This window comes from Mytilus edulis, chromosome 3, assembly GCF_963676685.1.
Source record: "Mytilus edulis chromosome 3, xbMytEdul2.2, whole genome shotgun sequence".
NCBI classification, from domain to species: Eukaryota; Metazoa; Mollusca; class Bivalvia; order Mytilida; family Mytilidae; genus Mytilus; species Mytilus edulis.
This window is the reverse complement of record NC_092346.1, coordinates 56,411,747-56,436,676: the sequence shown is the minus strand read 5'-3', so window position 1 is coordinate 56,436,676 and position 24,930 is coordinate 56,411,747. Positions and strand designations below refer to the sequence as shown.

The following is a 24,930-nucleotide window of genomic DNA, read 5'->3' as shown; positions in this document are numbered from 1 at the left end:
TTGAGATGGAATATGACAATATCTGAAAAATTTGTCAGGTTTAAAAAAATTAAAATCACAGACCGTCTGTTAATTGCTAAAAGATAAGTCCGTATGTCAATTGAAAAAAAAGTATACTTTTAAAAATTTGCTTCATACATTTATCACAAAAAAGCTTCTGCCAAAGTTTCATAAAATTCGATAAAGGTTTGACAAAGTAATTGAGTGTAACAAACTTTAACCACGGACTGTATCTTGAAATTTCTTATATCAGTAAAACACGGTAGTCCTATAACATATGACTTAGCATTCTTATTAAATTTTTAACGTTTTTATACTGATATTTTTTTTTTTTTTTTTCGGGTGGCACATTGATAGTAAAAAAATATATCAGAAACATGTAAATAGAAATAGTAAATAATGCCTCCGAGGTCATATTTTATAGCACTAAAACATACGGGAAATTAAATATATAAATTCATCATTATGTTCTGGATACTCTTTTGAGAATAAAAAGCTTCTGTCCAACTTTCGTAAAATTTCATGAAGGTTTGACATAATAAAAAAAAAACTTTAACCATACTGAACCTAAATGTTGACACCTTCGACGAAATCTAGGATCGCTATTTCTTGCTTTCGAGACATAAATGTCGCAGGCTCGGCTGAAATTCAAAGCACATATCGAATCTCAGCTGGTTATGAATTGCTTTAAACAAAAGGAAAGTAAGAAGAATTCAGAAAATTAACAAATATATAATACGATATATCCTTTGATCGAAATTCGCAAGTAGGAGAGATCGATTACGGGATGAAATTTGAAAAAAGATAGGACAGGAGTTTTAGTTAAAAAAAGGCAGGATGAGCAACTTGGCAAAAAAAAAAAGGCAATGTGACAATTGATGTAAAAAGAAGTCAGGATAAACTAAGAAAAAAAAGACAGGACCGAAGAGTGAAAAATAAAAAGGCAGGACCGAAAAGAGTGAAAAAATCAAAAAGGCAGGACAGAGATTACTTACAACTAAAAAATAATGCAGAACCAAATTTTTCATCCTAGCCAGTTAATTAAACCGTTACATTTGGGGCCAGTTAATTAAACCGTTTCAAGTCACACTGAAAAAATATCCCCAATGCTTATGGCAACTGTATTGCTGTATTGGCACTCCTGAACAATTCCAAGACATCAAGGTGTTTTTTTTCCGGCTATGGGGATAAAATTATCGTTTTTCTGCCACAGGCACTTGTTTCTGTCAATGTTGGGTCGAACGAAAATCACGTGAATTGATTTTTTCGGGTCGTGGCACGAAATAGAAACAATCGTATCTACTCGGCCATTCTCGCTATGCTGTATATTATTTCTTCGTGCAACCAGAAAGGCCGAGTAGTTCCGATTGGAAATAGAAATGGTCTATAACACAAAAATAACTAAATACACAAAAGCATTTTAAAATTACGATTCTATTGGTACCAAGTTAACAAAATTTGGCCAGGAATAACCACACAAATATTTTTGACAAAAAAGCTAGTAATCAATACGAAAGAAAAAGCGAGTTCGCAGTTCTGTTCTGAAAAGCACCAACTTCCAAGCAAGGACCGAAGCTCATAAATTCGGCAAGGGTGTTGAACGCAGGACTTCGGGAATGTCCGGAGAGCCGACAACCTTGCTTCGGAAGTTGGAAAAGCACACGTGACGGATACTTATGGCCACGCACTATCCTTGATATCCAAGTCTCAAAAACTCTTTAAACAACGATCATTTGAAAGCATTTTATAAAGTTAAAGCTCTTTTACGATACTGATTTTGGAAAATGCTGTAAAGATATTTGGAGACGTAAGCTTCCCTAATCATTTTATAAGTTTAATAATGTGTTATAGCATGATTAAAGCATTTATTTCTACACGAGCAGCAATTGCTAAGATAGTTATTAACAAGCTACTATTATTATTCACATTATTTGAATTGTTTTTGTTTATCAAACCATGTCGAAGTTGGGTGAACAAATGCGCAAGTAAAAATATCGATAAAACATTTTCTTTCATGCTTTTATATCTATTTTAATGTTTCTGTTTTTGCTTTCATTCTCCTTCAACTAAATTTTCAAGTAAAAGTGACCCTTACGGAGATTCTCTTCTACATATTTTAATCGACCTAAATTTTTTCAACCGTTAAAGGAGTGGGTCGTTTCGCCCTATTTCCATTTCGCCCCTATATTTAAGAAATTAAAAGTTTTTGAGACCCAGTCGATATTAGAATAACCCAATTAAGGAAAACAAATTTTCCTCACTGAAGTGTATATATTTAATGTACAAACTGAATTCAATAAAATTTAATTTTTCAATGTTGCATTTTTGTTACATGGAAATTCTTGTCCATGAATTCAAATTTTATGGATTTTGGTATCTACAACAATGTAGATAATTTTTTTACTCTTCAGTTTGAGGAATTTAAAGAAAATTTGAGTCTTTGTCATAACAGTCCCCAAAAATATGTGTGATTTCTCTGAACAGTGTCTGCAGATATCTTATTTGTATGCCTCTGATGTGGCAGAGGGGTATTCAGTTACCCTTGTCCATCCATACATCCCATAGTTGGTTTCCGTTCTCTAACTTAAGTTTACCTAATCTAATGATACAAAACTTATACAATATACACAATGCTTACAGGGGCGGATTTAGGCGGGGGCGTGGCGGGCGTGCTCCCCCCTAAAATTTGCAAAGCATTGGTTGTCCGCACGTAACAAGTATCCGAAGAGACGACGAAAGCTAGCCTAATGTCGTCGCATTCAATCTGTTTTAACATTCAAACAAGTATTACTATATAAAACAGTAATTTAACAGAATTATTTAACGTGATTACTAATCAACTGACCTATTGTTTATTTAAGTTCTATAAACATGTTACACTTCAAAGGAAGGTGTCAAACGCGGTACTGCGTTTGATGACAAATATCATAGGCTATCGGCAGTTAGAATAAAACAATTGTGACATTGTAGTTGCAGTTTTAATAAACAATTTCTTTGATAATCGAAGTTCAAAAACATCCCTACATCACTTTCCCACGAAGAAGGTGGAAGTGCCCTACCCGCTATTTGGGTTATTTCATCATGGCAGGACAAAGAAAGCAGTCTAAGTTAGATTCTTTCTTAAGGAAAGATAAAGATTATGGTTCAGTTCAAGCGAGAGGTTAGTTTGTTAATTTGACTCAATATTTAATATCTCTCTGACAATATATGGTTCTCACTTGCAACATATTAATTTTGCCGAAGCATGCATAAACGGTCAAGGACCAAACAGTAGGTACTACAGTATTACATGGGATCCCAAGAAAATAATCACAATTTTTTAAGGATCTTATTTTGATTTTAGTGGTTAGCGGCCAATTTTTTTTTTACAGAATTGAAAAGTCTAGCAAGACCTCCGAAAATAGAACAAAAATAAAAACACGTATTATGAATTGACAAATAAATTGTACCAGTAATAATTTTCGTTTTCAAAATCTTATATTGGTCAGATGAAAAATCGTCATTTGCTTCGTCTCACTTAGCGTCTGTCTATCTGTCAACTCTTCACATTATGGTTAATGTAGATTGTCATTAAAATTATGCGGTTTTAGATTGAAACTTTAATTTCTCGCTTATTTTACCACAATGTTTCTCGCCACACTTCGCTTGGCAAGATATCTATCTACATTTCACTCACTCTAGAAGAATATTTCAATAACTTTGATTATTTTAACCTCGAACAAATTTTTGCCTCGCTTTGCTCAGCGAAATTTTATTCTGCGCCGCCCCCCCCCCCCCCCTAACGTCTAATCCTGTATTTGCCCCTGGCTTATTACCACTAAACACAGATCAAGTATGAATTTGGGTGACAGCTCTTTAGCCGTTCTAGAGTTGAAGCCCCTTTACAAATGAAAAAAATGCTGAATTTTTCATTTCTGTTCTCTTCCTTTGCCTCAACCAATTGTTATGAATCTCAAACACAATGTTTTTAACCACAAAATACATATCAAGTTTGAAATTGGTGGTGTCATATTAACCGTTCTAACTTCTACAGTTATGTCCTTTACAAATGAAAAAATGCTGAACTTTTTATGCCCCACCTACGATAGTAGAGGGGCATTATGTTTGCTGGTCAGTTCGTCCGTCCGTCCGTTCGTCCGTCTGTCCCGCTTCAGGTTAAAGTTTTTGGTCAAGGTAGTTTTTGATGAAGTTGAAGTCCAATCAACTTCAAACTTAGTACACATGTTCCCTATGATATGATCTTTCTAATTTTAATGCCAAATTAGAGTTTTTATCCCAATGTCACGGTCCACTGAACATAGAAAGAAAGTGCGAGTGGGGCATTCGTGTACTGAGGACACATTCTTGTTTGTTTCTGTTATCTAACTTGATTTTGTCCTAACCAAATGTTCTGAAAATTATACACAATTGTTATTACCACAAAACTCCAATCAGGTACAAATAAGGTAGCGTCACTTATACTGTTCTTGATTTATGTTCCTTTATTATGTTTTATGTAAGTGGGGACATCATCTGTGTCCAATGGACACATTGCCATTTATTTACTTAATTTTTTAATCTTAACTCGCATGTATTCATAAGATAATGGGAAGAAATGTTTTGTGTATAAACAAACATTGGTAAATAGTGGCTGACCAACTAAAATTTTACTACTCAGCAGGGATCTCCATGGCCTGTTTAACGATGGCGCAACGATGGCGCCCCGCCATCGTTCAAATGATAATGCGCCATCGTCAAATGACTTGCGCCATCATTAAATTGTCTTGCGCCATCGTTAAATTGTCTTGCGCCATCGTTAAATTGTCTTCCGCCATCGTTCAAAACTTCATCGTTTTCTTGCAGCCCGACGCCTTTTTTTTATCAATTACATGTAATTGCATAACCCTTAGGCTTTTTATGTTATAATCCAATACAGTTCTAACGCCTGAGGGATATCCGGATTAAGATTGCTAATCCCTTGTACCTGAGCTTTACAGGTAGATCAACAAACCAGACAGGAGAATACTATCTGAGGATAGACGATTCATTTGTCGAATTAATCAACTAAGTTTCAGCAAATGATTATGATAATTTAGATTAAATAAATAAATTAATAATCCAGTTACAAAGAAAACAGTTTAACAAGTCAAACATGTGCTTTATTTTGACTTACGCAATCAGCATCCCCCTTTTTTAAGAAGTACAAAATAAGACTCAAAACAGTAAATATTATTTCATTGCAAATAACTCGAGTACTGCTGTAACGATAATGTAGAATTACTTTCAAAGTTTAAAAGTAAAAACTTAAATATTTCCTGTAAAGAAATATCGTATCGCAATTCCGAATTCATTTCGTATATTACAATCAAATTGATACATCCGCGTTTCCGGTTTCTATTCACTCCGACTCGAAAGTTGCATGTTGCACAGCATCAATTTGCCAAATAAAGTCATTAAAAACCTTTTCATTTGTCAATGTTTGCTTTACAAATCACTTTAACCTTTTACATAACCCGTACGAATCGTTTTGTTGTTGCTGCAAATCAGCCATACCGGTAATGGGTTCTGAATTTGAGAGTGTCCATGAAACATAAGCTCCACATCATATGATTTTTAACCCCCATAACAATTACCAAAAATACAAGAAATCTACATGGGGACCTTCATGACAGCTTTTGGTCATTCTCGACTAAGGGGGGACCATGAAGACTTGGCATTTGAATGGTTAAAAACGGCAATAAATGAAAATATTGATACTTCTAATTCTATAATGAAAATTCTCATAAATATTATTTAAATAAGCAATGATTTAGCATGTTCACCATTCCTTGTATGGAGGGATAAAATACTTCCGATCGCGCTACACTGTACAGCGTAGACACGGTTTGTAATGGTGAAAGTTTCTCCATCGTTCAATTTTCATCCATGGAGATCCCTGACTCAGGTGCATCAGTCTAGTCATGCTAGTGGCTTATGATGCAGACTGAAAAGTTTCATAATTTTTTATGAATATGTGCCATTTCAAGTCTAAAATATCTTGTTCTTTTTCAGACTTAATTCAAAATGGGAACCAGAGTATATCTTGGGAGACTCTCACATCATGCAAGAGAAAAAGATGTTGAAAGATTTTTTAAAGGCTATGGAAAAATAAGAGATGTCATGTTGAAAAATGGTTATGGTTTTGTTGTAAGTTGTACTTACAGTATACACATGTAACATCTATGCCAAGGCTCTTGACCTTGACCTATAATGGTTTACTTTTATAAATTGTGACTTGGATGGAGAGTTGTCTAAATGCCAGTGAACCCATGAAATATTAATGGCACACAAACAGAGAAAAGTTGTTAGCCTGAGACCAGACATATTAAACTATTTTGTCAAATTACCATAGAATAAAGAAATATTATAAATTTGCATACATGAAATTCCAGGGCTAATGATGCCATATATTATTTCCAGGAATTTGAAGACTACAAGGATGCAGATGATGCTATTTATGAATTAAATGGGAAAGATTTGTGTGGAGAAAGGTATAAAGATGCTCAATTTATAAATTCATAATAGTCAGTTCTAACATTTTTTTTACCTTGAGTAAAGGAGGTTTATAACATTCAATGTTTTTAATTGGTAATTTTAGTTTTCAGTTCAAATAAAAACAAATTAAAATTATAACTTATTTAATTGATTTAAATATACTTTTCATAATATCGAAAACTATCAATGAGCTTTAAAGCAGAACTTATGTGAACCTTTTGTTGGAATCAATCTTATATTCTTTAAAAAAAAAAATGTAACCTTTAGCAGTATTGAAAGTGTTAGATAAGAAGAATATAGCAGAAAATACATTTTCCTAGATTTATCAAAATTTGAAACTTTTAAATATATTATACTGTCATGACTGTTAATTATAGTCTTTCTTTTGTTTCAACAGATCACAAGAATTAGCAATCTTAATAATAATCTCTGTTTTCAATTAAAATATAATAAAAATAATCACTTTTACAAGGATATTTGTATATCTGGGTTACTAGTTTTACGACCGCAAAATTTGAAAAAATTTTCGTCGTATATAGCTATGGCGTCGGCGTCGTCGAAGTCTGGCGTCCGAATACTTTTAGTTTTCGCACTCTAACTTTAGTAAAAGTGAATGGAAATCTATGAAATTTTAACACAAGGTTTATGACCACAAAAGGAAGGTTGGTATTGATTTTGGGAGTTTTGGTCCCAACATTTTAGGAATTCGGGGCCAAAAAGGGCCCAAATAAGCATTTTCTTGGTTTTCGCACTATAACTTTAGTTTAAGTGAATGGAAATCTATGAAATTTTAACACAAGGTTTATGACCACAAAAGAACGGTTGGGATTGATTTTGGGGGTTTTGGTTCCAACAGTTTAGGAATAAAGGGCCAAAAAAGGGCCCAAATAAGCATTATTCTTGGTTTTCGCACAATAACTTTAGTATAAGTAAATAGAAATCAATGAAATTTTAGCACAAGGTTTATGACCACAAAAGGAAGGTTGGGATTGATTTTTGGAGTTGAGGTCACAACAGTTTATGAATTAGGGACCAAAAAGGGGCCCTATTAAGCATTATTTTTGGTTTTTGCACCATAACTTTAGTATAAGTAAATAGAAATCTATGAAATTTAAACACAAGGTTTATGACCATAAAAGGAAGGTTGGGTTTGATTTTGGGAGTTTTGGTCCTAACAGTTTAGGAATAAGGGGCCCAAAGGGTCCAAAATTGAACTTTGTGTGATTTCATCAAAAATTGAATAATTGGGGTTCTTTGATATGCCGAATCTAACTATGTATGTAGATTCTTAATTTTTGGTCCCGTTTTCGAATTGGTCTACATTAAGGTCCAAAGGGTCCAAAATTAAACTTAGTTTGATTTTAACAAAAATTGAATCCTTGGGGTTCTTTGATATGCTGAATTTAAAAATGTACTTAGATTTTTAATTATTGGCCTAGTTTTCAAGTTGGTCCAAATGGGGATCCAAAATTAAACTTTGTTTGATTTCTTCAAAAATTGAATAAATGGGTTCTTTGATATGCCAAATCTAACTGTGTATGTAGATTCTTAATTTTTGGTCCAGTTTTCAAATTGGTCTACATTAAGGTCCAAAGGGTCCAAAATTAAACTAAGTTTGATTTTAACAAAAATTAAATTCTTGGGCTTATTTGATATGCTTTATCTAAATATGTACTTTGATTTTTGATTATGGGCCCAGTTTTCAAGTTGGTCCAAATCAGGATTCCATATCAAGTATTGTGCAATAGCAAGAAATTTTCAATTGCACAGTATTGCACAATAGCAAGAAATATCTAATTGCACAATATTGTGCAATAGCAATTAATTTTCAATTGGAGTTATCTTTCTTTGTATAGAATAGTAGTTGATAATATATGTTGGAAATTTGCCAGACATGACTATGATGTCATTTTCTATTTTTATTTGCCAATAACTTTATGTAAATAACTTCATTGGAAATTTGCCAATATAAAATGTTGCTGATGAAGCTTTTTTTCCTTATCTTATCTAAAATGTTTTAGATAATGTATGTTGGAAATTTGCCAGACATGACTATGATGTCATTTTCTATTTTTATTTGCCAATAACTTTATGTAAATAACTTCATTGGAAATTTGCCAATATAAAATGTTGCTGATGAAGTTTTTTTTATTGTTTTATACAATAACAGGGCTCACACTACTTCAGAATTATAGGGAGAAGTGACTTCTCTTTTTGAAACTGATAGGGAGAAGTGGTGAGATTTGAAAGAGAAGTGCTCATTCGCGCGGGTGCGCTACAATGTTTGGATTTTACAATAGTATAAAGGGCCATATGTAAATAATGTTCTTTTTATGTTGTTCAATTCATATGAGTAAAAAATTACAATTAAAGTAACATTTGAAATTAAAAGTTGTTTAAGTTTTACTATTAAGGTTCTTGTGAGAAACTACCAACTAAATATCTAGCACTAAAAAAAATAATTTTATTTTAAAAAATGTAAAGAAATTATATCAATTACAATTTAATTAAAAATTATCTTGTGTATGAAATTCAGTGTTTCTCATAAAAAAATATAAAAGTTATTAAGCTGGGCCATAATATATTGATATTAGTATAATAGTCTCAGAGTTAAGCAACTTTAATCAATAGTTTGAAACATTCATAAAAAATATAGGGAATTATATACACCAATCAATTAGATGTAACCAAAAGTCTCTTAATGCGTGTGGGATGCATAATTTTCCCCTTTGGGATCAATATTCTTCTGTCAGCTGTTCCATCCGTGCGTCCGTAGTAATTATTTTAAAAGTACGGATTTCGGTCATAGCTGGTCCGGTTCAGATCCGTAGTTTAGAAATCGGTCAATGGCGGACGAATGCAAGAAAATTTACAAAAATAAACGATGTTTGACAAGTTATTTGGAAAGGAACATGACGGTTTTAATGCAATAAATGGATTAAACATTTACTGGAGGCAACTTTTATCACGTTTAAATGAAGTAACAAACTTATTTTGCCGCCGAAATTTAGGTTGATGTACGTTTTCGAGGAACAAGCACCGGAACTTGCGAAAATGCACGAAGTGATAAAAAGTTGTATTTTTATCAAATAACCTGATACACACTGCGAAGACAATGCTTCAACCTCTTTTCTAAAGATAATGAATAGTTTATGTCTGAATTTCTTTAATTATCAGTAAAAAATTGATGTTTCATCAACTTGGTAAAAATTGAAAATGTCCGATGACGGAAGCGACTGAAAGCGACTATCGTCAAGAACAGGGCGACTTGTTTTCGCTTTTGGGGGTCGGGGAAAGCGAAGTGACGGTCGGGAGGGCGACTTCTTCGCCCAAGTCGCCTGGTAGCGTGAGCCCTGCAATAAACAATGTATATTCACTTTTACTACCAACCAATCTTTACCATTCAGTGATAACAAGCACTTTATTTTACATTTTAATATTTTATGATGTATTTAAAAGAGTAGTTATTGTTGCAAACTCCATTAGAAATTTGAATTGATATCAGTTTTGGAAAAAGGGAAACGGGGATGTGAAAAAAAGGGGGGGGGTAAATTTTTCTCATTTCAGATTTCATAAATAAAAAGAAAATTTCTTCAAACATTTTTTTGAGAGGATTAATATTCAACAGCATAGTGAATTGCTCAAAGGCAAAAAAAAACTTTAGTTCATTAGACCACATTCATTCTGTGTCAGAAACCTATGCTGTGTCAACTATTTAATTTTAGATTTAAATAAGAAGAAATCTTTAATTGATTTGTAAAATCTTGACATTTGTTTTGTGTAAAAAAACCCATGTAATGTCAAAAATTTGATCACAATCCAAATTCAGAGCTGTATCACGCTTGAATGTTTTGTCCATACTTGCCCCAACTGTTCAGGGTTCGACCTCTGCGGTCGTATAAAGCTGCGCCCTGCGGAGCACCTGGTATATATATCTGTTATTGATTACCTTTCGGTCAATCAATGTTGTGTTATTTTCATCTATAACAATGCGATACAGTTACATTTTCGTGTGTATTTTCTCATTCAGCGAAAATTATGCACAATGAAAATTTAAAATGCCTATTTTGTCCTGAAGTCGCGAAAAAAACCCAATATACTGTATAAAATTTTAACAGAATTTTTAAGTTTAGAACATGCTTATATCACCTTGTGAAATGGGAACAATTCACATGAAAGGGATAACTAGAAACTCTAGGAATTTAATGCAACCTATATGGTTGACAAAGTAAGGTCCAAATGTATATTAGATTTGTATTGTTTCAGATGTACCGTTGAGCATGCTCGTGGAGCTCCTCGAGGTGATGATAGACGCGATGGAGGTAGAGACAGAGGAGGGTATAGGGACTATCCTCCACAGCGTAGACAAGGAAGAGGAGGAAGAGACAAGTAAGACAAACTTCAGTTCTACATGACAATCAGAAATCTGTTGTATTTAATAATTAGACAAACTTCATCAGCCATTACTTTGTCTTGATTTCCTATACATTAAGAAGTTATTAAAGTTTACAGTAAGATCTTGACTGATATTCCATGTTTCATAAAAATAGAAACCAATAGAATTTAGTATGAAAGTACAAATTTTTGAAGAATAGAAAGGAAAAAAAAATGCTTTTAATCTTAAGTGTAAGCGAACAATTTGGTATTATCTGACAATGTCTTCTTTTGAATTATAGTTATAGAAGGGGCGGCTTTGGACAGAACAGTGGTGGTGACAGGTACAGTATTATATATTTTACATTGAACTTATTGGCTATAATGTGCAAATTCCTTGTTATTAGTCCTTCTGTTTAATATCTTGTCATTTCTTTTGTTGTACTTCTCAGCACTGTTGAGTGTTTTATTAATATTTCTCTAATATTTTTGCTATTTTTCACATTTCCTGACCTGTGTAAGAAACATATTTCTCCTCACTAGTGAAAAATCTGTTCTCTGCAAATGATTGATTGAAATTTAATAGTGACTCTAAATTTTCTTATTGTGACGTCATGAAAAAAGGCGACCATGTCTGATGACGTCACATCAAAAGTACACAACTTTCCTCAAATCTTTGAAAAGAAAGGATAAAAAATAATAATAGGAACAGATTCCACCACTGAAACTGTATTACGATATTTCTCCACTCTCAACAGTTAAATTTTAATTATTTAAAAAGCTCGCCAAGCCTCACGCTTTAAATAGTAAAATTGAACTGTCTGAAGTGGAGAAATATCGTAATACACTTGTTGCAGTTGTGGAATGTATATATTGATGTCCATGGTAGCATTAAAAAAAAATATAGAACTGTTCTTAATTGGTGATGCAGAATGATGTTAAGATGTTGAAGATGCAAATTGATGTTGGTGTTTTAAAATGATGATTCCTTAGTTGAAGTAACAACATGAACATTAAGATGTTCCTTTATTGATGTTGCAAATAAAGTAAAGATGTTCCCACTTTTATGTGGTCAATGATGTTAAGATGTTCCCCTGTTGATGTTACTAAATGATGCTTCAGATGTCCAAGATAAAAAGAATCTGTCAGTTTCTTGGTAAAAACTTAAGGAAGGTAGTTTATCTGACCAGCTTTATCAAATGTTTATACTAATACCATAAAATGAAAATGTAAAGCCAAAAGCTTCTAAAGGATTTTTTAGATGAAAATAGCAGGCTTTTATCATGTTTATTGGTGAAAAAGAATGTTTCTGTTTAAATGAATTGCATCTTGTTGAGATTGACCTTTACAATATAGATTTATGTTTTGAAGTATAATTGGAAAAATATGTTTGAATATATCTGTTGAATTGGTTTTGGATCACAAAATAACAATTATTTGAAATTTTAAGAGCAAGAGAGTAAGTGATACTTCAGTTTTGCATAACATAACCATACTGAGACAATAGTAGAATAAAAGACTAAAATATTTTAGTGAAAATCTGATTTTTCAGCATAAACAAATCTATGCAGGAAACCAATAATTCAAAAATGTAAAATTGTTAACAAGAAGTGCATAGCTTCAAACATCAAATTTTCAAAGATCAATTGAAGTTAACATTAATTCTTAATGCAAAATAATTTATCATCTGACAATTACTTTTTTTGAATTATAATTATAGAAGGGGCTTTGGACAGAACAACAATAGTGCTGAAAGGTACAGTATTATTTGTTACATAGAAATTAACAGCCTTCATATTCAAATTTTATAATGCAAGTTTTGTTTGGCTTGATTTCTTGTTAATTCTGTTGTTAATTACGGTTGGACCTCTCAGCACTGTTAAGTTTTGATTTATATATCTATCCATCCATCAGGGTTGGCTAGTTTATCCACAGAACTACTGATGAATCTACTCCGGGAAGCATGATGTTATGAAAAAATAAAACATTGTGTGGGTTAATGAGACTAATCTCAATTGACGATACAGAATGATGATTCCTTAGTTGAATTACTCGATAAGCAACATGAAGATTTTATTAGATGTTCCGTTGTTGATGTTGCTAATGATGGTTAAGATGAGCCATCGTTGCAAATGACGATTCAGATGATTCTTTGTTGTTTCAAATGATGATTTAGATGTTCCCATGTAGAAGTAGTATTTAAGGCGTGAGATGTATATGATAAACAGAACCTAATAGTTTCTTAGTAAACATTAAATGAAAGTTATTATACATGCATTAAACCTGGATGAAGGCCACTTTATACTATTAACATGAAAAAGTAAACCCCATTGTTAAAGCATCAGAAGGAGATTCTTTATAGAAATGATAGCAATCTGATGAATTAATGAAAAGAAAAAGTTTTAACTTTATAAGTGTTTGTCCATGAAATTTTGGAATAGGCTGATAATGATTATTCTATTTAATGAAAATCTTAATCTAAATTTAAATAAGGATGCTTGGATAAAATATGCAAAGTAATTAAAATTTAAGAGCAGTACATGCGAAATATTACATAAATAGTTGTATAATTTTTCACATAGCTTTTATCTGAATAAATAATTTTTGTTGCTCTTAATCAAGAATTAGCTGTAGGAGATATAACTTGAGCTTAAAATGTGTCTGAAATAAGATTTGAACATTTAAGGATAGGCTGTCTTTGAAGATGTGACAATTTGAAAACATTGAAGTTGGGAGTGTTATTGATAGATTTGCTTGATGTGGGTTGGTTATATTTTCCAAAGCAAATGTGATAGATTTACAACATCAATTGATAATTAACCAATACAATGCAATAGCATTACAATTAGTTTTTGTGTACCTCTAAGAATTTTACCAATAATAATTAAGATTCTGAAATGGTGAAATCAGAAATGAAAACCGACTCCTTCATTCACATATAACTTGCTGAATCCATTAAAGCATGTAGATTATTAATAAAGACAAAACTATGATACACAGGTGTAGAATTAAGTAAATGTTAAAATTTCTGTGATTCCAAAGAGGGAAAGTACTTGAAAGTGCACTATCTATAAATCCTAAAAGATGTATCCAAATAATGCCAGAGTTAATATTTTAAGCAAAGAAGTATAATAATGTATTCTGTTACAGGTATGGACCACCTGCAAGAACAGAGCACAGGTTAATTGTCGAAAACCTTTCATCAAGAGTGAGCTGGCAGGTATGTGTTATATCTGTAAACAAAATCTTTATGGCTTTCCTAATTTATGTTATCAATGCTCTTGTTTTATTTACTCAACACATTTTAGAGTCTTTAAGGTAACTTTTGAAGATACTAGACGTTTGTCATCAATAGAAAAATTGAAATTGTTTTTCTCTTTTTAGATATAAAATGAACCTTGACAGAAGCTAATAAATTATTTAATGCTCAACACAAAATGGAACACTTTTCACTATCTTTATATTCCTTTTTAGGTTATCTCAAAAAATATTCAAATATTTAATTTATATTAAAAACAGCTGCTAATTTTATAAGGTGATAATGTTTTATCAGTCTTGTGAAATTTATGTCTTGAATTTTGGTGCCATGCTTTTCTTTACAATGCATAAACCATTTGCACAAGTGTTAATATAATCAATATTGCAACATTTAAAAGGAATAAACAGATTGTGATATTTAACATATTCATGTTTTATACCTAAATAGTATTGTCTTCTCTCATAAGCACCCTCAAAGGTGAGGTGACAGGAGCATGATGAAGGACGAAGGGTCTAATCACAGCTTCCTCCCCAAAAGTGCCACAAGGAATGGCTACTTCAATATGTTTCACTCTTGTTCTTGCTTATGAAGTGTTGACTGTACAACGAGGGGGTTTAGCTTGATGCTCATCTGTCAGAAGACAAAGAGGGTCCTACAAGGATGGGAAAGTCACGCTTTACATGACTAGCATGGTCAATCTTTGGAAAACAAAAAATATGGTGAATGCCAGTTGCTAAAGGTATCCGTACTTCCAGATTGGATAGTTCTTACTATCTCCCTATGTTCAGAAAAAGGGTAGAAAACTGCTGCTATGTAATGATGAAATAAACAGAAGTACACTTGAAGTCCTGATGCTCTCTCTAGCAAGGTTTCATTAAGCTCTCAGGCGATGTCAGTTTCTATTCAGTAGAGGTAATTCTGTTATTAAATGATACACATCTATTTTATGTATGAAGTAAGAGTATAATGAAATAGTAAAGATAAAAACAGTCATGTTTTTTGTTGAACTTTCAAAGCACTTGTTAATTATACCAATATAGATTTGAAATGTTGAAACATTTTGAATAAGAGTATCATAGCAAAAGTTATGCAAAACATACAAAAAGTATAAAGGCATGTGTTTGTAAGGCTTTTTGGTTACAGTTGTTTAAAGATGTTATGATTAATTGATTGTTTTCGTAAATGTTTCCTATGGCAAATGTTTTGAATGTCATTGATGATTTTAGCTCGGCCTAAAAGGCCAAGTGACCTTTTCTCATCACTTGGCGTCCGTCATCGTAAACTTTTACAAAAATCTTCTCTGAAACTACTGGGCCAAATTTAATCATACTTGTCCACAATCATCATTGAGGTATTTAGTTTATAAAATGTGTGTGGGTGACCCGGCCAACCAACCAAGATTGCTGCCATGGCTAAAAAGAGACATAGGGGGAAAACGTAGATTTTGGCTTATAACTCTGAAACCAAAGCATTTAGAACAAATGGGTTAAATTGTTTATTAAGTCAAGATCTATCTGCCCTGAAATTTTCAGATGAATCGAACAACTGTTTGTTGGGTTGTTGCCCCTGAATTGGTAATTTTAAAGAAAATTTTGGTGTTTTTGGTTATTGTCTTGAATATTATTATAGATAGAGATAAACTGTAAGCAGCAATACTGTTCAGCAAAGTAAGATCTACAAATAAATCAACATGAGCAAAATGGTCAGTTGACCCCTTAAGGAGTTATTGCCCTTTACAGTTTATTTTTAACAATTTTCATAAATTTTGTAATTTTTATGCCCCACCTACGATAGTAGAGGGGCATTATGTTTTCTGGTCTGTGCGTCCGTCCGTTCGTTCGTTCGTCCGTCCGTCCGTCTGTCCCGCTTCAGGTTAAAGTTTTTGGTCAAGGTAGTTTTTGATGAAGTTTAAGTCCAATCGACTTCAAACTTAGTACACATGTCCCCTATGATATGATCTTTTTAATTTTAATGCCAAATTAGAGTTTTTACCCCAATTTCACGGTCCACTGAACATGGAAAATGATAGTGCGAGTGGGGCATTCGTGTACTGAGGACACATTCTTGTTTTTAAATTTTAACAAAATATTTTCCTCTGTAACTAATGGGCCAAGTTCATTATAGATAGAGATAATTGTAAGTAGCAAGAATGTTCAGTAAAGTAAGATCTACAAACACATCACCATTACCAAAACACAATTTTGTCATTAATCCATAAATCTGTGTCTTTTGTTTAATATGCAAATAGACCAAGGTGAGCGACACAGGCTCTAGTTTGAAGGATATAAAGATTCAAGATTTGGAAACTATTTGAAAGAAGTGTAATATGTCAAGTTATAAAGTTTCAAGGATAAGTTTCCATAAAGTACAAAAACATAGGTGTCTATTGTTATTATTATGAATACTCTAGTGATTCTAAACATTAAAAAAAAAGCCTTTAAACTTGCCCTGCATTCAGCAGTTTATTTAATGTGCCTTACAATCACAAGCATTATTTGATTCCCTAAGTTTGGCCTTACACAAGAGCTTTGAAATAAAAACACCAAAAGTTTTCAAGCAGTATTGTTGTTCCCATTCCCCAAAATGCAGCCAGGATTTTTGTAAGTTTTTCTTTACAATGATAGCTTGATAAAACCAGAATTTTTTTCCAAGAATGAGGATTAAATATAGGAAGGTAGGTATAATGCAAAGTTATGTGGAAATTGAAAAGATAAAATTTATTAAATACATATTTAACTTTGTTTTACAATTTTCTTATAAGGATTTAAAAGACTATATGAGACAGGCTGGAGAAGTCACATATGCTGATGCACACAAGCAGCACAAAAATGAAGGGTAAGTCATTACAATGATTACTATATGCATACTGTTGATTAATCTATTACCTTGCAATGAATTTTTATGTTTGCAGAGAAAAAAATCTATTTCAAAAGTACCTATTTTTTTGTTTCATAACTTGCTTCTTTAAAAGTAAATAAAAAGAAAATATTCATGTAAAACTATTCCATTTGAAAAGTGTTCTAAGGAATTGTTTAATGGATATGCAATTCATTTGCAGAGTTGTTGAATTTTCCTCATACTCGGATATGAAGACAGCTTTGGATAAATTAGACAATACAGAAATCAATGGTAGAAAAATCAAGTTGATAGAAGACAGACCAAAAAGTAGTAGTAGAAGCAGTAGGAGGAGGTTTGTACAACTTATATTGAATTTAATTGAGTACTTGTAATTACATTTAATGAGATGGTTTGATATGTTTTGTGTTTTAACCATATTTTTAATAAGTTGCATTTTAAATACAAATTATGCAAAAAGTTTCATCCTCTACTGTAAGATATTTCACATGATATTGGCAAAACATAATATAAATTTTAAATAAATATGTATCCTGTAATATTGCGTAGGCCAAAATAAAATAGTATGTGTGGTTCCAGATCCATCCTTAAAGTAAGGGTAGGAAGTAAGGGATTTAAAAAAAAATTATGATTTATTTTTACATTGAGTCCATGGAAGCAACATTCTGACTTCAACGGGGCTGAATAAAAAATGTGGGTATAAAAAATCCATAGGGTAGATACTCTACTGTAATTTTTGTGATGCTTGTTATCCTTTAAATTTTTTACAAAAGATATGTTGAAGTACATTTCTATAAATATTCTATGAACTAAGTACTGTAAATTCAGAAATTAATGTGAATAATGCAACTTGGTGAATATTGGTATAATAAGAACTCTCATTTTGATATCTGATACATATATCTGTTTACAGAATGTTCCTGAAATCGCAATAGTTAATCTCAATTTTAAGCTTCTTCAAAAATCGCAATAACAAATACAACCAATATTTTCTGTATTTACAGTATACACAAGTGAAAATGATGACCTCCTTTCAGGTCTGAAATAACTGAAGACAATCATACCCAACGTGTACTGATTCACTTGTTTATCATATTGAATTTGATGTATTACAAATTCTAAATGTTGTTTGTGAGTAAAGAGTTAACCACATGTTCAATTTATTTAAGGTCAAGATCTCCAAGTAGAAGCAGATCGAGGTCAAGAGGAAGAAGGTCCAGGAGTGGAAGTAGAAGTCGTAGCAGGAGTAAAAGTTCAAGAAGCAGAAGTCGTAGTAGAAGTAAATCCAGAAGTCCAAGTGTAGACCGTAAAGAGGCTTCAAAGTCCAGATCAAAATCTCCAGAAGACCGTGGAGATAAAGATTGACATTTGGGAATTGTTTGATCATATTTTGATGTTTTCATTGCCATTTAAATATATATAAACACTTGTGAATTATTTAGTGCATAAGGGTCAATAGTAGTAAATGGCATAACACAGCATTTGCTAGATGAATGCTGCTTTTGTTGATGTAATAATGTAAACTTTCAGACAGTTTTTGGAGCATGATAAATCACAAACCATCCTTTTTACTTTTAATGTTGAATTTTTTAAAGCAATGATATAAGGGAAATATCATTGTAAATATCTTATATATTTTGTAATGCTGTATTGATCATGTGTAAATAAATATCATTGAAAATGTTCATTATACTGAGGAAATAAAATAGAATTTTAAACTGTACAAGGTGCGTATCAATTACAGAGATGATTCACCTGTTGTCTATCCATTACTTTGAAAGAAAAACCTTTCATGGATATAAGAAGATGTGGTAGGAGAGCCAATGAGACAACTCTCCATCCTAGTCTCAGTTTGTAAAAAGTAAAGCATTTTAGGTCAAAGTACAGCCTTCAACACTAGGCTTGGCTCACACCTATTAACAGCAAGCTCTAACGGATCCAAAATAACAAGAGTAAAACATGCATTCTTTGATGAATTGGGTCCTGCCAATTAATTGATGGAAGGTCTCTAGTAACAAGTTTTTATGTGTTTTTGTCCATCACAGCTTGTTTCTGCTCTGGTTTAAAACCCTTGGAGTTTGTTGATGGATCTTGTACCAATAATTTACCACCCCTCCTCTTTCCTTGTCTTGTACAAGGATGAAAACATTGAAAGTCATGGTCTAGAACATTTCAACTATGTCAGCAATTACATATGGACAATTGTTTCTGCTTTTCATTTTAAAACCTTTTGAGGTTGGTAATGAATAAATAGTCACTTATAAATTTCTGCCTTCTGTGGTTATAAGCTATTTTATTTGTCAAAAGAATAATCCTATTTGCATCAAAATTTATATATTTACTTGATATGAGCCCTTTATGGTGACTTCCATCACTATTCTCTAGTTAAATGGTACTCTATACATTGGAAATGGATATATAGATCTGCATTCATCACAAGTTTTAACTCAATTTAATTGACATTCATATTTATAGTTATCAAGAAGAAAGGTATCCTTAACAAATTGTGAATGATTTGATGAATAGTGAAACATTGTGTATGAAAGAAACGGATATGAAGATTTGTCAGATGGATTAAACTTTTGTTCTGACAAGTTTCCCCTTGCTGTCTTGCTTTTGCGAGGGTATTCCTTCTTCATGGCATATGAAGAGGACCATTTTTTAAAGTCATCATCTCCACACTAGAAAAACAGTTCTTGGTATTCTTTTTGGGTTGTTTTATTTTAGATAATTTTGTGTTCTGCTCAGAGCTCTAGTTCTATATCCAATGAATCCTCGAACTAATCATGACTGGTATCTCTGTATAAAACCTATTTTACACATATCAATTTAGTCCTAATTACTACAAAAGGAGATGTTTTTTAAACATCAATGAGATGATGTAGGGACAATTAAAGAAGATGACTTTGTTATAGTCAGCAGCTTGACAGTGATGAGTTATCACATTTGAGCATTTCTTATGATCTGACACTTCCTGCTTTCAAATTATAAGAATTGAGTGGGACAATGCCTGTATTCTTATTCTTCATTTTTAAGTCTGCGAGGGTTTGAACAGCATGTTCAACATGGCCTATGGTGCTTCAGCAGAGTTACTTGTCTTGCTAAATGTTAATAACTTGCCACCTTTGCTGAAGACAAACCCGGTAGAATAATATACACTAAAAAAAAACTAATACAAACTTTTTAACATTCAAAAGGCACATGAAGATATTTGTTTGATAACTTTGATAGGCAGACATGTAAAACATGGATGGAAACAAATTTAACACTCCATTAAGTAGATCTATGAATGCATTTTTGAACCGCCCATTCTCAACATATGTCGCCACTCAGGAACAGAAGAATTGACAGAATTCTAATATATATCATAGATATAAGAATGACTTACAGAATTTTTCTGAACACCATGATTACCATGTTAAGGATAGGGGAAAGATACCCAAGGGATGCGAGAACACATTAGTCGAAAACATACTGATAATGTCTTAGCAAAAAAAAATGAAGGAAAGACAAAACACAACATTAGAAAAAAGTTAAATAACAAAAATACCGAACTCCAAGACAAATTCCCTAAATAACTGGAAAGTGGTAGTAGTTGAGAGAAGCAGACCAATTTATGAGAATAAAATCACCTGCACAGTAGTTAGAATTTGCAAATTGACATGAATTATTGCTATGGTAATGATAAAAATTTAACTCTTGACAAAAACGTTAGAATTTTTGAAATACTTTTAATTTTCTACCCCAGAAATAGATTACCTTTGCTATATTTGGTATTTTAGGTCTTTCAATGCTCTCCATCTTTGGACTTTATTTGTCCTTTTTAACTTTTTCATTCGAGCGTCAAAGGTGAGTCTTCTGTAGACCAAACCCATGTCTGGCATACACATTTTGATTCCTGGTAAATATGACTAGATTATTTAGTCTCCTGTAAAGCTGATTTATTCAAAATTTATAAGTTAAAAGGCTGTGCTGATTTACAATACGAAGATGAGGTACCTACAGTGCATTGTAAGAGAGGGACGAAAGATACCAGAGGGACAGTCAAACTCATAAATCAAAAATAAACTGACAACGCCTGGCTAAAGATGAAAGAAGACAAACAGACTATCAATAGAACACATGACACAACATAGAAAACTAAAGAATAAGCAACACGAACCCCACCAAAAACTAGGGTTTATCCCAGGTGCTCCAGAAGGGAAAGCAGATCCTGCTTCACATGTGGCAACCGTCGTGTTGCTTATGTTGTAAGAAATCCGGTAAATAGTCTTATTCGGTAGGTCACATTCATGAAAGGGAAGGTGATTGTAGTTACAAGGTAAGGAACATATCCAATATCATTTGTGAAATGGTTATTCCATAACAGTCAACCAACTCGTGATGGCGTCCGTAAAATGAACAAAGGGATGATTTATATACCCCGTATGCAGGTGCTGCTGGAATGTTGCTACTTACAAATGGAAAGTTCACAATTGGAAAGCTGAAATCATCTCTTTTGTCGTAAGTTTTGTTTTCAACCGACCCTCATTGTCAATTTCTAGATGCAAGTCCAGATATGAGGCTGACTTAAATGTATCTGTTGTATCCTTTATCTCTAGTTCGATGGGATAGATGCGTTCAACATAGTCACCAAATTTTGAATTATTTAGTGGAAGAACGTCATCTATATAGCGGAAATCTGTATATAACATTTGGATAGGCCAAGTGAGCTTTTCTCATCACTTGGCTTCCGGCGTCCGTCGTCGTCGTTAACTTTTACAAAAATCTTCTCCTCTGAAACTACTGGGCCAAATTAAACCAAACTTGGCCACAATCATCATTGGAGTATCTAGTTTAAAAAATGTGTCCGGTGACCCGGCCAACCATCCAAGATGGCCGCCATGGCTAAAAATAGAAGATAGGGGTAAAAGGCAGTTTCTGGCTTATAACTCAAAAACCAAAGCATTTAGAGCAAATCTGACATGGGGTAGAATTGTTAAACAGGTGGAGATCTATCTGCCCTGAAATTTTCAGATGAATCCGATAACCCGTTGTTGGGTTGCTGCCCCTGAATTAGTAATTTTAAGGATATTTTGCTCTTTTTGGTTATTATCTTGAATATTATTATAGATAGAGATAAACAGTAAACAGCAATAATGTTCAGCAAAGTAAGATTTACAAATAAGTCAACACGACTGAAATGGTCAGTTGACCCCTTTAGGAGTTATTGCCCTTTATAGTCAATTTTTAACCATTTTTGGTAAATCTTAGTAATATTTTACAAAAATCTTCTCTGAAACTACTGGGTCAAATTAATCCAAACTTGGCCACAATCATCTTTTGGGTTAGTAGTGTGAAAAATGTGTCCGGTGACCCGGCCATCAAACCAAGATGGCCACCATGGCTAAAAATAGAACATGGGGTAAAATGCAGTTTTTGGCTTATAACTCAAAACCCAAAGCATTTAGAGCAAAACTGACATAGGTAGAATTGTTTATCAGTTCAAGATCTATCTGCCCTGAAATTTTCAGATGAATCGGACAACCCGTTGTTAGGTTTCTGGCCCTGAATTAGTAATTTTAAGGAAAGTTTGCTCTTTTTGGTTATTATCTTCAATATTATTATAGATAGAGATAAACTATAAATAGCAATAATGTTCAGCAAAGTAAGATTTACAAATAAGTCAACATGACTGAAATGGTCAGTTGACCCCTTTAAGAGTTATTGCCCTTTATAGTCAATTTTTAACCATTTTTCGTAAATCTTAGTAATCTTTTACAAAAATCTTCTCCTCTGAAACTACTTGGCCACAATCATCTTTTGGGTTAGTAGTTTGAATAATGTGTCCAGTGACCCGGCCATCCAATCAAGATGGCCGCCATGGCTAAAAATAGAACCAGGGGAAAAATGCAATTTTTGGCTTATAACTCAAAAACCAAAGTATTTAGAGCAAATCTGACATGGGGTAAAATTGTTTATCAGGTCAACATTTATCTGCTCTCTGAAATATTTAGATGAATCGGACAACCCGTTGTTGGGTTGCTGACCCTGAATTGTTAGTTTTAAGGAAATTATCCTGTTTTTGGTCATTATCTTGAATATTATTATTGATAGAGATAAACTGTAAACAACAATAATGTTCAGCAAAGTAAGATTTACAAATAAGTCAACATGACCGAAATGGTTAATTGACCCCCTTAGGAGTTATTGTTCTTTATTGTCAATTTTTAACAATTTTCATAAAATTTGTAAATTTTTACTAACATTTTCCACTGAAACTAATGGGCCAAGTTCATTATAGATAGAGATAATTTTAAGCAGCAAGAATGTTCAGTAAAGTAAGATGTACAAACACATCACCATCACCAAAATACAATTTTGTCATGAATCCATCTGCTTCCTTTAATATTCACATAGACCAAGGTGAGCGACACAGGCTCTTTAGAGCCTCTAGTCTGGTATTCCATAGCTGTTTAAGATATTCCATATTAAGCTTTCTCTGTTTATACTGTCAAAGGTTTTTTCTAAGTCTAAACATTTTATCATCAGTTGCCTCTGCCATTCTGTGGTTGCAACAACTCGTTTCTGTTCAAAACCTGCCTTTACTCTTCTAAGTTTGTTGTCAATTGCCGTTTTAATTTCTATCTATAAGTAATTTTTCTGAAAATTTTACTTGGGATTGGTAATAAATTGATTCCTCTCCAGTTATTGCAGTTTGTGAGATTGCTTTTTTAGCCAGTCGTATGATGTTACCTTCTAACCAGTTTTTTTTAGATATCTTCATATTTTGCCAAGTCTTTTTGAATAGTGTGTGTAGAATGTTCGCTGTTAGGTGGGATCTTATTTAAATAGTTCTGATGATAGCTTATTGTTTCCGGGGGCTTTATTGTTTTTAAGGCTCTTATTGCGAACCTAATTGAACCTTTCCATAGATTCACCTGATAACTATCTGTCCATTTAAACTTTTGGCAGTTCTATTGTCCCATCTAACAAACACAACAGGTATTGTTCTCTGTATAGTTTATTCACTCAGACCTTTAAATTTCTTCTAAGAGAAATCTATCACTCATTGATTAATCTACCTGAGTAGGACAGGTAGTTATCAGGTGAATCTATGGAAAGGTTCAATTGGGTTCGCAATAACTGCTCTAATAATCTGATTGTAACAGAATTTTCTATTTTTAATTGAAGATCGTGTTCTGCGATGGGTCTGTTTGCTGTTGTTTCTTGTTCTGTCATATTAATACTTCTTTGAAATGTTCATTCCATCTACTCTCTTGTTCTCTCTCCAATGTTATTAGATGACCCTGTTTGTCTTTTACTGGCATGTTGGTGTTTTTTGTGGCCACACAGTTTCTTTGTGGTTTGATAAACATCATCCATCCTTTGCTCTGAAGCAGCCTTTACAACCTTTTTCGCCATTCCTTCAATGATTTTTTTTTTTATCTTTTCTAGTGGCTTACTTAACCTTCTTATTCTAGTTGGAGCATTGACCCATTAATCCAACTTTTAGTCTATCAGAGTGTGTATGACAGACCTTTAGTTATTTCCTTTTGTCAATCAGATTCCAGGTCTCTGGTTTTATCCATCTTTATGTGTTTGTCGTTTGAAACCCAAGATTTTTTCACTGGTCTTTTTAAACAGTTTTCACACTTCTTTCCATTGTTTATCTACTGTTTTACTTTCTTCTATGTAGTTACATTTACAATTTTCTAGAACTTGAAAGCAGTTCTTTTGTTATAATTCGAGGTCATGGTTGGTCAATCTGATGTTCATGATTCCACTTCCATGTTTTCCATTATATTCTCTCAAATTCCACTTCCATGTTTTCCAATATTCTCTCAAAATTTCTGTTATGTCACACTTTAGCATTGAAATTTCCCATGATGATTGTTATGTCTTTTTGGAGGATTTTCTCTATCTCAGCTTGGAGCATTTCATAGAAT

General features: G+C 32.8%; 2 protein-coding genes across 3 annotated transcripts in view; both read left to right on the top strand.

Annotated features, from left to right (window-relative positions):
* LOC139514377 (exportin-1-like) overlaps nt 1–22,271 on the top strand; it is a 667,034-nt gene extending 644,763 nt beyond the window's left edge. The window contains exon 25 of the transcript XR_011662605.1: nt 21,705–22,271. The gene's annotated coding sequence lies outside the window, so the exon portion shown is untranslated. The remainder of the gene's footprint in view (nt 1–21,704) is intronic.
* LOC139514381 (serine/arginine-rich splicing factor 6-like) lies at nt 1,660–18,728 on the top strand. 2 transcript variants are annotated; one of them, XM_071303539.1, is made up of 10 exons: nt 1,670–1,807; nt 6,031–6,165; nt 6,439–6,509; nt 10,780–10,902; nt 11,190–11,231; nt 12,608–12,643; nt 14,038–14,107; nt 16,908–16,981; nt 17,205–17,336; nt 18,172–18,728. In XM_071303539.1, the coding sequence occupies exons 2-10, from the start codon at nt 6,043–6,045 to the stop codon at nt 18,365–18,367; spliced, it is 867 nt and encodes a 288-aa protein (XP_071159640.1). In that variant the 5' UTR covers nt 1,670–1,807; nt 6,031–6,042; the 3' UTR covers nt 18,368–18,728. The 2 variants fall into 2 exon arrangements, with proteins under 2 accessions (XP_071159641.1, XP_071159640.1); XM_071303540.1 differs by lacking the exon at nt 12,608–12,643 and having other exon boundaries at nt 1,660–1,807.
* Nucleotides 22,272–24,930: the final 2,659 nt, after the last annotated feature.

Bases quoted from the DNA above. Each gene is read 5' to 3' on its own strand.
- LOC139514381 (XM_071303539.1), top strand. From the start codon at position 6,043: ATGGGAACCAGAGTATATCTTGGGAGACTCTCACATCATGCAAGAGAA. The intron at 11,232-12,607 runs GTACAGTATTAT...TTATAATTATAG, and splicing joins CAGAACAGTGGTGGTGACAG to AAGGGGCTTTGGACAGAACA. The intron at 16,982-17,204 runs GTAAGTCATTAC...ATTCATTTGCAG, and splicing joins AAGCAGCACAAAAATGAAGG to AGTTGTTGAATTTTCCTCAT.